Raw genomic sequence first — 13,293 nt, forward strand, 5'->3', positions numbered from 1 at the left:
ACCACCCAAAGGAATACTATGAGCCATAGTCAAAATCTCATTTCGGTAAATTTTAGGAACAACGACCTGATATTAACTTCCCATTCCTCACTAGCGGGAATTGTAGGCGATCTCCACTTTCTCATTAATACCCCCTTTTCAAAATAATATCCAACTGGTACTTTTCCAATTTCACTATCTGGAAGAGCTTGTTCTTTTAATTTAATTATCTCGGGATCCCTACCCTGCTCTGCTATCATCTCCTTCCGAGATAAAGACAAATCTTCCTGGTCAGACTTACCATCAAAATCCTGATCAAATAAGGTAGGTAAGAAAGTTTCTGATACATCCTCAAAATTTGAATCTTGATTTGAACTGTCATGGGTAACAACCACATCCTTTACATCAGTCTTTTTAGCCATAGCTCTTGATACAACACAGGAAGAATCTGTGTTAGAATCCCTCTGTGGTTCCTCAGAATTTGAATTTATTGTCAAATGCACTTCAGGAAAAACTTGCCACCTGCTAAATCATTCCCTAACAAAAGAGAAACATCATTCACAGGTAAACTGGATGGTAGTCCTACTTTAACAACCCCTGTAACTAATCCTGACCTTAAATTTACTCTCTGTAAATGTACTGGCATAAGGGCACTCCCTACTCCTCTTATATAATTTACCTCACCAATGTCAGACTCATCATTAAATGTTAGCACACTGACTAATATTAGTGATTGTGAAGCTCCAGTATCTCTAAGTACTGCACTGGATCCTTCTTTCAAGGATACAAATCCTTCTGTTATAAAAGCCTCATATCCCTTCTTAACTTGGTCAGACTCTGACACATCTTTAATATTTTCTAAACCCTGTGGTTTTACAGGTTTTTCAATATGCTGCACACAAGCATCTGGGGCCACTTCTTTCTCTTGCCATTTCATTCGGAAGCAGTTAGCCACTACATGTCCAGGTTTCTGACAATAATTACAAATAATACCAAAATGTCTTTCCTTCACATGTCTCCCTTCATCCTTACTTTTCTCACTAACTTCAAATTTAATGTCTGATTTACCTTGTCTCTCTGTGTTAGTTTTCCTTTTAAAAAATTTACCTGGAGAAAATTTATTCTTGTGAATTAAAACATACTCATCAGCCAATTTAGCAATCTCCTGCAATGTAGCAGTGTCCCGTTCATTTAAGTATGTTCTTACTTCAACAGGAATGCTTCTTTTAAATTCCTCTTGCAAAATCAGCTCTTTCAATTTATTATACTCCCCATTCACATTTTTAGAGGAAACCCATCTCTCAAAACACACAGATTTCTCATAGGCAAATTCCACATAAGTTTTTTCCACCAATTTCTTCAAACTTCTAAATCTTTCTCTATATGCTTCTGGAACCACCTCGTATGCTTTTAATATATTCTCTTTAACAATATCGTAATCCAGTGCTTGCTCAGCATTTAAAGCTGTATAAACTTGTTGTGCCTTGCCTTGAATTACACTTTGTAACATCACTGGCCATTGGTCCTTCGGCCACTTTAAACTCAGAGCAACTATTTCGAAATGCTGAAAATATGCATCCACATCAGCTTCACTAAATGGAGGAGCCAAAACAACCTCACGACTAGCAATAAATTGTTTTGTAGAACCAGCAGACTGATTCCCAGACCTTATTTTTTCCATCTCTAGCTCAAATTTCCTCTGGTTTTCAGCTTCTCTTTCTCTCATTTCCACTTTAAATCTTTCAAACTTTAACTGTTCAAGATGCAACTGCATTTCCAGATTACTCATTGGAAACTTCTTTAACACCTCCTCCTCAAAATATTCTAAATTAATATAATGTTCAGCAATTTTCCTTTGTATGAAAGCCTTGGTAGAATTTCTCATAATTCCTTTAATATCCAACTTCTTAGCAATCTCCAATACCACAGGTTTTCTCGCATTCTCTAAAAATCCCGAGTCAGGCGTCTTCAAAAACTTGCCAATATCCATTGTTGCCGAATACAACACACACCAATCAAACCAGAAGAAATCGGGTATTCCCTTTTACCAAATCAAAATGGCAATTACCAGCACTTAAACTCAAAATTTGAACATATCCCGGATGAGCCCCCACAAAATTATGTTACGTAACCGGCAACAATGAATATTAATCGCCAGGTTTTATGAAAACAACCAAACATTTATTAAACACATATAAACGATAAGGAAAAAAAAAACAAAGGAAAATTTTAACCGGAGGTTAACAGGTACGCAGTTGTTCACCAACTCCACTCGGCTCTGGTTCTTAAAGTGTTAAATACGAAAACAGTTCTTAAAGCGATACAGTCAGATATAGTTCTTAAAGTGATAACTTCGAAAGTCCAACAGTTTTACACATTCAATTGGGAGAGACTTCTCTGGAGAATGATTTCTTCACTGACACACCTTTACTGCTGGTTCTGTCCACAGGATTCCCGATGCCAAAAATAAACAGTTTAAATTGACTGACCTTAAATTCCTTTTAGAGAGAGAGAGCCCTTCTGCATGAACTCATTGCGCTATTGCAAGAGTTATCTTGATGCAGGTTCTCTTCAACGAAGACTCAATAAGGTCGATCCTTTATTAAACTGCCAAACGATGCAAACTTCTCTCGATCCTTCACTTTGATGAATTCTTCACTCTCCCTTCAAAACTGTTGGAATTGAGTAAATTGGCACTTCCAGCCACAAATTCCCAGTTCAATAATACAAATCTTGTAAGAGAACGCACCTTCTGTTTTAAAAATGAAACTGCGTCACAAAATCAAACACACAACAGAAACGGAGGCACAACAAGTTCTACCTGGAAATCTACAAACTCAAAAAAAACCCACTGCGTCACCTGAGTTGACTCTTATATAGTCACAGGGCACATGTCATCACGTGACCTCACATCGGCGGGAAAATCAGATCAGGTGACCTCCAAAAGACCATTACAGCATTCTCACAAAACAACAGATCTCCTTGAGCATGTAACACTAACCTGTTCAATCTTTCCTCCAGACCTGGTAACATCCTTGTAAATTTTCTCTGTACTCTTTCAACCTTGTTTACATCTTTCCTGTAGTTAGGTGACTAAAACTTAATACAATATTCCAAATTAGGCCTCAACGTCTTATACAACTTCAACATAACCTCCCATCTCCTGTACTCAATACATTGATTTGTGAAGGCCAATGTGCCAAAAATTTTCTATAACCCTATCTGCCTATGGCACCACTTTCAGTGGATTATGGACATGTATTCTCAGATCCCTTTGTCTTACCACACTCCTCAGAGCCCTACCAAGCCCTGCAGTCGGCCGCAAGCCCTACCGTTCGCTGCGTGCCCTGCCGTTGGCCGCGAGCCCTACCGTTTGCTGCGTGACCTGCCCTGGTTTGTCCTCCCAAAGTGCAGCACCTCACACTTATCTGCATTAGATTCCATCTGCCATTTTTCTAGCTGGTGCAGTTCCCTTGACAAGCTCTGATACTTCATCGCTGACCACTACGCGCCCAGTCTTGGTGTCATTAACAACAAATGATCCAGTTAACCACATTATCATCCAGATTGTCGATATAGATGATAACGGACCCAACACCAATCCCTGCGGCACTCCACTAGTCACAGGCCTCCAGTCAGAGAGGCAACCATCTCCTACCACTCTTTGGCTTCTGCCACAAAACCAATGCCTAATCCAATTTATTGCCTCGCGGACTACCTTTGTATCGATGTAAAGTTCTCCTGTTTTAAAGATCCCTTACCTTTAGTGTTCCCCCACCTTCCCTTCTAATCTTACTCCACTCCTCCTATTTGTGTTCCCAAGCCCCCTCCCCAGCCCCAACAACTAACTTTGTTCTCCACCCTTTCCTACTTTTATCCATGTATTACGCAGTGGATACCTTCCCCCAGCTGGTTCCATCTGCTATACACCTTTCCACTAATGGTCTCCATTCTCACCTTCTCAGCTCCTTTACCTCAGTATCCAGCATTGGTAGCCCTTTGCGTTCCTGCTCATCTCCCTCCGGTAGAGTCTCCAACTTTCAGTCTCTTCTGACCTCCCCACCGGTTCCATCTCGCTTTCTTCCCATCTCTGTATCCACCTTTGCCCCATGTTTCCCTTCGCACTTTCTCAACTGCTTCCGCAGATGGTTTTCGTTCAGCCTCCCCTCTCTGAAAAGCCGAGATAGAGTGAATGTGAAGAGGATGTTTCCAATCGCCTAGGTTGGCACGGCTCAGAATAGAGGAATGTCCCTTTAGAACAGAGATGAGGAGGAATTTCTCAAGCCAAGGGGTTGTGAGTCTGTGGAATTCATTGCCACAGGCGGCTGTGGAGGGCAAGTCTTTGCGTATATTTGAAGTGAAGTTTAATAAGTTCTTGATTAGTCAGTGCTTTAAAGATGAAAGGGAGAAGGCAGGAGAATGGTGTATGATGGAAAAGTGGAGTAGACCGGATGTATCGAGTGTCTATGGTCTCTGAATGCCAGCTATCCTTTCTCTCTCCACTCAGTCTTGACCTGAAACGCCAGCAATTCCTCCCCCCCCACCCTACCAATGCTGCTCGACCCACTGAGTTCCTCCCTGATTGCTTGTTGCACCAGATCACAACTGCTGTCTATATAGCGTAAGGAATAGCATTGGTAACGGTGGAAAAGTGTATCCCCAGGCTAATTCCTGGAATGGTTGAGTTATCCTATCATGATTGCCAAAAAAAGTTTGGTCTGCACAGATATGAGCTTTGCAGATCCTGGAACTTTTAGATGTTAAGACCATCAGACATAGGAGCAGGAGGAGAGCAGTTGGCTAGTGAGCCTCCTCCGCCATTCCATCATGGCTGATTCTTTATCCCTCTCAATCCCATTCTCTTGCCTTCCCCTCTAACCTTTGACACCCTGACTAATCAGGAACATTTCAATCTCTGCTTCAAATATACCCAATGGCTTAGCCTCCACAGTCATCTGTGGCAATGAATTCCACAGCTTCACTGTTCTCTGGCTAAAGAAATTCCTCTTCATCTCCGTTTTAAATGGGCATTCCTCTATTTGAGGCTGTGTCCTCTGGGTCCTCTGGTCTTGGGCTCCCCCACTGTTGGAAACATCCTCTCCACATCCATTCTAGCTATGCCTTTCAACATTCGATAGTTTCATTGAGATTCCCCCCCCCCCCCATTGTTCTGAACTCGAGTGAATACAGGCCCAGAGCCATCAAATACTCCCCATAAATTAACCCTTTCATTCCAGGGATAATTCTCATGAACCTCTTCTGAACCCTCTCCAATGACAGCATATCATTTTTTAATAACTCTTGAGCAATACACTAAGAATATGGGAGGAACTCAGCAGGTCAGGCAGCATCTATGCAGGGGAATAAACAGTTGAGATTTTGAGCTTGGGAGAGAGACAAGTAGTCAATTCCTAGAATACTGCCAAATCACTTTACTGGTGCAGTTCTGTTGCTCACCTGGCCTATGTTCCTTCTAAGCCCTGTGCGCGCGCACACGTTTTTCAACCAGCGCACAAAAAAAATTAATGTGCACACAAAAGGTTAGTTACCTAAAATAGTGTAGTAATTAATAATTATACTTATTGAAAGTCTTTGAGCTAACTGTTTCTGTTACCTAGTTAGTCGGTTTTCAAATACCACAATGCACGTCACTAATTTACGTCACCTCACCTATCCTGTTCCGGTTTGTACAGCTGCATCACGGTGGCAGCCATCTTTGGCGGACAGTGTTCATATCATAAAGTTTACAAAGATCTGTTTCAAATCCTGTAGATAGCTTACTAAGCTTTTATTGAAAAAGATCAGTCAAATGACCCTGTGGCTAAATACTGTCACAGGAAATTGATAAACATCACATACAAAGTAGCTTTACAGGTTTTAAGTGATATCTTTGATGAACTGGCTGCACTGTGCAAGATTTTGCAAAAGCGTGGCCTGACACCGATTGATTCACTTCATTTTGCGCGAGGCAAAATTAACAAGATAAGAAAGCAGTATCTGGGAGACAATATTTTGTGGAGTGACAAAGTTAAAGTTTTGCTAAGCGAGCAACATGAAGAAAATGTCACAGTAGATACAAGTTCGCTGTTGACTTTTATAAGTAGTCGTTGTGTTCATTTAGAAGAAAGGTTTCCTGAAGTTGAGGTACAAGAATGGTCAGCTTTTGATTTCTCCGCAATTGCAGATTGGGACTTCACATTTGGCTATGAACAAGTTAATGCCTTATGTCTAAAATATCGTAATTTTCTAGCTGAAAATATTGTAATAGACAGTTTAATGATTTCAGATTTTCTGTGCAAGAAAAAATTAAATCCAAACTGATTTCAAACTTTGCTCAAATGGTGGCATTTGTACTTCAAAATGAACAGTTATGCAACCTTGCACATTTGAATGGACATTGGGGGAACCTTTTTTGCTTCAAGTGCAGACTGTGAGCGGACTTTTAGCCTAATGAATCAACTCAAAAACAAGCTGAGAAACCGTTTAGGTGAATGTCATTTGGATATGTTAATGAGAATCAAAAGCTATCAATTGGATGGAAGTTCTATTAGTCTAGATAGAGTTTACAAAGAATGGGTAAATGCCAAAGACAAGAGAGAGAAAAAAATAACTGAGGACCTTAAATATGTATGTTAATTTGTTGTTATTTTGTACAGTTTATGTCAAATATTTTGTAAACCTGCATAAACTGTGCCAAGTGTGCATTCAGTGCGCATATACTTTTGTCACAGGAAAAAAATGTGCACAACATAATATTTTTGTGTACACTGACTACTAAAAATTAGAGGGAACATTGCTGCTGGCCACTGCCATTTAGTTCTTCACTGATTTTACACTGTCTTCTGTTCCCTCGGTCACTGATTTTACGCTGTCTTTTGTCCCCTCGGTCATTGATTTTACACTGTCCTTTGTTTCCTAGGTCATTGATTTTACACTGTCTTTTGTACCCTTGGTCACTGATTTTACACTGTCCTTTGTTTCCTAGGTCATTGATTTTACACTGTCTTTTGTACCCTTGGTCACTGATTTTACGCTGTCTTTTGTACCATCGGTCATTGATTTTACACTGTCCTTTGTTCCCTCGGTCATTGATTTTACGCTGTCTTGTTCCCTCGGTCACTGATTTTACGCTGTCTCTTGTTCCCTCGGTTACTGATTTTACACTGTCCTTTGTCCCCTCGGTTACTGATTTTACGCTGTCTTGTTCCCTCGGTCACTGATTTTACGCTGGCTTGTTCCCTCGGTCACTGATTTTACGCTGTCTTTTGTCCCCTCGGTCACTGATTGTACGCTGTCTTTTGTTCCCTCGGTCACTGACTTTACGCTGTCTTTCGTTCCCTCGGTCACTGATTTTACGCTGTCTTTCATCCCCTCGGTCACTGATTTTACGCTGTCTTTTGTTCCCTCGGTCACTGATTTTACACTGTCTTTTGTTCCCTCGGTCACTGATTTTACACTGTCTTTTGTTCCCTCGGTCACTGATTTGACGCTGGTATTGTCCCCTCGGTCACTGATTTTACGCTGTCTTTTGTCCCCTCAGTCACTAATTTTACGCTGTCTTTTGTTCCCCCGGTCACTGATTTTACGCTGTCTTTTGTTCCCCCGGTCACTGATTTTACGCTGTCTTTTGTTCTCTCGGTCACAGATTTTACACTGTCTTTTGTACCATCGGTCATTGATTTTACACTGTCCTTTGTTCCCTCGGTCATTGATTTTACGCTGTCTTGTTCCCTCGGTCACTGATTTTACGCTGTCTCTTGTTCCCTCGGTTACTGATTTTACACTGTCCTTTGTCCCCTCGGTTACTGATTTTACGCTGTCTTGTTCCCTCGGTCACTGATTTTACGCTGGCTTGTTCCCTCGGTCACTGATTTTACGCTGTCTTTTGTCCCCTCGGTCACTGATTGTACGCTGTCTTTTGTTCCCTCGGTCACTGACTTTACGCTGTCTTTCGTTCCCTCGGTCACTGATTTTACGCTGTCTTTCATCCCCTCGGTCACTGATTTTACGCTGTCTTTTGTTCCCTCGGTCACTGATTTTACACTGTCTTTTGTTCCCTCGGTCACTGATTTTACACTGTCTTTTGTTCCCTCGGTTACTGATTTTACGCTGTCTTGTTCCCTCGGTCACTGATTTTACGCTGTCTTGTTCCCTCGGTCACTGATTTTACGCTGTCTTTTGTTCCCTCGGTCACTGACTTTACGCTGTCTCTTGTTCCCTCGGTCACTGATTTTACGCTGTCTCTTGTTCCCTCGGTTACTGATTTTACGCTGTCTCTTGTTCCCTCGGTTACTGATTTTACGCTGTCTTGTTCCCTCGGTCACTGATTCTACGCTGTTTTTTGTTCCCTCGGTCACTGATTTTACGCTGTCTTTTGTTCCCTCGGTCACTGATTTTACACTGTCTTTTGTTCCCTCGGTCACTGATTTTACGCTGTCTTTCGTCCCCTCGGTCACTGATTTTACGCTGTTTTGTGTTCCCTCGGTCACTGATTTTACTCTGTCTTGTGTTCTCTTGGTCACTGACTTTACGCTGTCTTTTTTTCCCTCGGTCACTGATTTTACGCTGTCTTTCTTCCCCTCGGTCACTGATTTTACGCTGTTTTGTGTTCCCTTGGTCACTGACTTTACGCTGTCTTTTGTTCCCTCGGTCACTGACTTTACCCTGTCCTTTTTTCCCTTGGTCACTGATTTTACGCTGTCTTTTGTTCCCTAGGTTACTGCGAAGACTGCCTTCATGTTCATCTCCCCACAACACAATGTCAGCACCAGTACAGCAGGTAACTGATCTTCCCAGAGTCAGTGTTGGACCAGGGCTCGACTGGCTGGGACTAGACATTGGGGTGGTATTGAGTATCCAGTTGTTAGGGACCATGCAATATTTAAACTCCCCCCTTCTCAGGGATTGAATGCTTGTACCGTATACAGGTCATATGGTCGTAGATGATCAGGAGGAAGCTGCTTGCCCAAGCCACAAGATGTTGGAAGAACTCAGCAGATCAGGCAGCATCTGTGGTGCCCCCCCCCCCCCCCGGCATTCTTCTAAATACCAGTGAGTACTGGCCCAAGGCTGCCAGAACCTCCTCAAATGTTAACCCCTTCATTCCTGGAATCATCCTCATAAACCTCCACTGTTCTCTCTGCAATGACAACACATCCTTTCTGAGATATGGGGCCCAAAACTGTTGACAATACTCCAAGTGCAGCCTGACTAGTGACTTCTAAAGCTTCAGCATTATCTGTAAATTAACCTTCTGGGAGTCTTGCATGAGGATTCCTAAGTCCCTCTTTACCTCTGATATTTGAACCTTCTCCCATTTAGATAATAGTCTGCACTTCTGTTCCTTTTACCAAAATACATTATCATACATTTCTCAGCACTGTATTTCATCTGCCACTTTTGTCCATTCTTCCAATTTGTCCAAGTTCTGCTACAATCACATTGCTTCCTCAGCACTACCTACCCCTCCACCTATTTTTGAATCATCTGCAAACTTTGCCACAAAGCCATCAATTCCATTATCTAAATCTCTGACAACAATGTGAAAAGCACAGTCCCAGTACTGACCCCAGAGAAACACCATTAGTCACCGGCAGACAACCAGAAAAGGCCCCTTTTGTTCCCATTCACTGCCTCCTGCCTGTCAGCTGTTCCTCTATCCACGCCAGTATCTTTCCTGTAACACCATAGCATTTTATCTTGTTAAGCAGCCTCATGTGTGGCACCTTATCAAACTCCTTCTGAAAATCCAAGTAAGTGACATCCACTGCCTCTCCTTTGTCCACCCTGCTTGTTACTTCCTCAAAGAATCCTAATAGAATCCTAGCAAGACTATCCTTTACAGAAACCATGCTGACTGACTTATTTTATCATTAGTCTCCAAGTATCCTGAAACCTCATCCTGAATAATAGACACCAACACTTTCCCAGCCACTGAGGTTGGGCTAACTGGCTTCCTCTCTTTTGTCTTCTTCCCTTCTCAAAGAGTGGAGTGACATTTGCAATTTTCCAGTCCTCCAGGACCATGCCAGAAACAAGTGATTCTTGGAAGATCATGACCAATGCATCTTTTATCTCTTCAGCAACCTGTCTCAGGACCCTGGGATGTAGTTCATCTAGTCCAGATGACTTATCCACTTTCAAACCTTTGGGTGTGCCCAGAACTTTTCCCTTTGTAATAGCAATGGCACTCACTTCTGCTCCCTGACACTCAGGGACCGCTGGCATACAGCTAGTGTCTTACACAGTAAAGACTGAAGCAAAGTACCCATTAAGTTCATCTGGCATTTCTTTCTCTCCCACTACTACCTCCTTTCCCTTTTTGTGTAACTTTTTTAGTTGCCTTCTGCTGGATTAAAAAAATTTCCCAGTCATCCAACTTCCCACTTACTTTTGCTACCTTTTATGCCCTTCCCTTGCTGTCCTTAACTACCCTTGTCAGCCACAGTTGCCTACCCCTGTTATTTGAGAGCAACTTCTGTGGGACGTACAAGTACAGTGCCTATAAAAAGTATTCACCCCCCTTTGGACATTTTCATGTTTCATTGTTTTACAACATTGAATCACAGCTGATTTAATTTGGCTTTTTCGACACTGATCAACAGATAAAGACTCTTTCATGTGAAAACAGATCTCTAGAAAGAGATCTAAATTAATTACAAATATAAAACACAAAGTAATTGATTGCATCAATATTCATCCCCTTCAAGTCAGTATTTAGCAGATGCACCTTTGGCAGCAATTACAGCCTTGAGTCTGTGTGGATAGGTCTCGATCAGCTTTGCATATCTGGACACTGCAATCTTTCTCCATTCTTCTTTACAAAACTACTCAAGCTCTGTCAGATTGCATGGGGTTCGTGAGGGAGCAGTCCTTTTCAAGTCCAGACACAAATTCTCATTTAGATGGAGATGGTATATGGTAGGGATGGTATACTTTTGATGATGTGTGGTATTTGGTGTACACCAAACATGGCATTTAGTCTGATGGCCAGAAAGTTCATTTTTGGTTTCATCAGACCATAGAACCTTCTTCCAGGTGATTTCAGAGTCTCCCATGTATCTTCTGGCAAACTAGCTGAGATTTCATGTGAGATTCTTCCAACAGTGGCTTTCTCTTTGTCACTCTTCCATAAAGCTGTGACTGATGAAGCACCTGGGCAACAGTTGTTGTATGTGCAGTCTCTCCCATCTCAGGCATTGAAACTTGTAACTCCTCCAGAGTTGTCTTAGGTCTCTTGGTGGTCTCACTCACTAGCCCCCTTCTTGCACGGTCACTCCATTTTCGAGGACAGCCTTCTCTAGGCAGATTTACAGCTGTGCTGTATTCCTTCCATTTCTTGATGATTGACGTAACTGTACTCCAAAGGATATTCAGTGACTTGAAAATGTTCTTGTATCCATCTCCTGACTTGTGCCTTTCAATAACCTTTTCATGGAGTTGCTTGGAGTGTTCTTTTGTATTCATGGTGTAGTTTTTGCCAGCAGTTGGACCTTTCCGATACAGATGTATTTTTACTACAATCAATTGAAACACCTTGCCTGCACACCGGTGATCTATATTTAACTAATTATGCGACTTCTAAAACCAACTAACTACAGCAGTGATGATTTGGTGTGTCATATTAAAGGGAGCAAATACTTATGCAATCAATTATTTTGTTTTTTATATTTGTAATTAATTTAGATCACTTTGTAGAGATTTGTTTTCACTTTGACACAAAACAATATTTTTCTGTAGATCAGCGTCATAAAAGGCAAATTAAATCCACTGCGATTCAATGTTCTAAAACAATAAAACATGAAAACATCTGAGGAGGGGTGAATACTTTTTATAGAGACTGTATCTGTCCTTCACTTTGTGAACTATTCCCAGAAACTTAAGCCATCTTTGCTGTGCCATCATCCCCACTAGTATCCTCCTCCAATCCACCTGGGCAAGCTCCTCTCTCATACCTGCGTAATTCCCCTTAATCCATTGCAATACTGATACATCTTCTCACTCTCAAATTGCAGTATGAATTCAATCATATTATGATCACTGCTTCCTAAGGGTTCCTTTACTCTTAGCTCCCTGATAAAATCTGTGTTATTACACAACACCCAATCTAAGATAGCCTTTGCCCGAGTAGGCTCAAACACAAGCTGCTCTAAAAAGCCATCTTGCAGGCATTAAACAAATTCCCTCTCTTGCAATCCAATGCCAACCTGATTTTCCCAATCCCCAGCATATTGAAGTCTCCCATTTGAATTGTGTCATTACTCTTATTACCTGCTTTTTCCCTTTGCAATCTAACCCCACATCTTGGCTACTATTTGGAGGCCTGTATATGATTCCCATAATTTTTTTTTCACCCTTGCAATGACTTAACTCCAGCCACAAAGATTCAACATTCTCTGACCCTATGTCACCTCTTTCTAGATATGTAATTCCATCTCTTACCAACAGAGCCACACCACCACCTATGCCTTCCTGCCTGTCTTTTTGATACAAAATATATCCTTTGATAATAAGCTCCCAGCTATGGCCTTCTTTCAGCCAGAACTCAGTGATGCCCACAATATTATACCGACCAATCTATCATTGCACCACAAGTTCGTCAACCTTACACACATTTAAATACGGCACCTTCAGTCCTTCATTCTTCGCCCTTTTGAATTTTCCCTCTGTGGTACAATTTAACTCTTTGCTCTGTCTGCATCTGTACCCAGTCATTGGCTTGTCCTTCCTTACATTCATGTTACTCCCATCATCTACTTGTAAACCTGCTGGCTCACCCCCAGCTCTATCATAGTGATTCCCATCCCCTTGCCATATTAGTTTAAACCACTCCCAATGGCTCCAGTAAACCAGCCAGTCCCCCTCGGATTCAAGTGCAATCTGCCCCTTTTGTACAGGTCCCGCCTGCCCCAGAAAAGGTCCCAATGATCCAGAAATCCGAATCACTGAACAAAGTTCTAGCCTATTCAATCTTTCGCTAGTCTCAGGTCCTCAAGTCCTGGCAATATCCTTTTAAATTTTCTCTACAGTCCTTCAATCTTAACAATACCAATAAATGCTTTTTATCTGCCTGCACTTTCTCTGTAACTCTAGCCCTTTACAGTATTGTCCTCCCTTGTTTTACTTCAAATCACTGATGTGAAGAAACAATGAACTGTATAGGCAAATGGCATTCAAATGCTCTTATTTTGCCTTGTACATAATAAACCAAAATACACCTCATGAAACTGTTACCAAACTAAAGTAATCACTTCTGTCAACAAAAGTCCACATTCCCTCCTCCCTGCACATTGCTGACCATCCAAGAGTCTCCCT

The 13,293-nt window shown here is 41.7% G+C and overlaps 1 protein-coding gene across 3 annotated transcripts in view; it reads left to right on the forward strand.

The window, feature by feature from the left end:
- The window catches only part of tram2 (translocation associated membrane protein 2), an 83,359-nt gene that overhangs the window by 17,878 nt on the left and 52,188 nt on the right, over positions 1–13,293 (forward strand). For all 3 annotated transcript variants that reach the window (XM_072264683.1, XM_072264682.1, XM_072264684.1), the window contains exon 2: positions 8,695–8,758. In XM_072264683.1, the coding sequence (XP_072120784.1) occupies positions 8,695–8,758 (64 nt within the window). The remainder of the gene's footprint in view (positions 1–8,694; positions 8,759–13,293) is intronic.

This window comes from Mobula birostris, chromosome 8 (genome assembly GCF_030028105.1).
Source record: "Mobula birostris isolate sMobBir1 chromosome 8, sMobBir1.hap1, whole genome shotgun sequence".
NCBI classification, from domain to species: Eukaryota; Metazoa; Chordata; class Chondrichthyes; order Myliobatiformes; family Myliobatidae; genus Mobula; species Mobula birostris.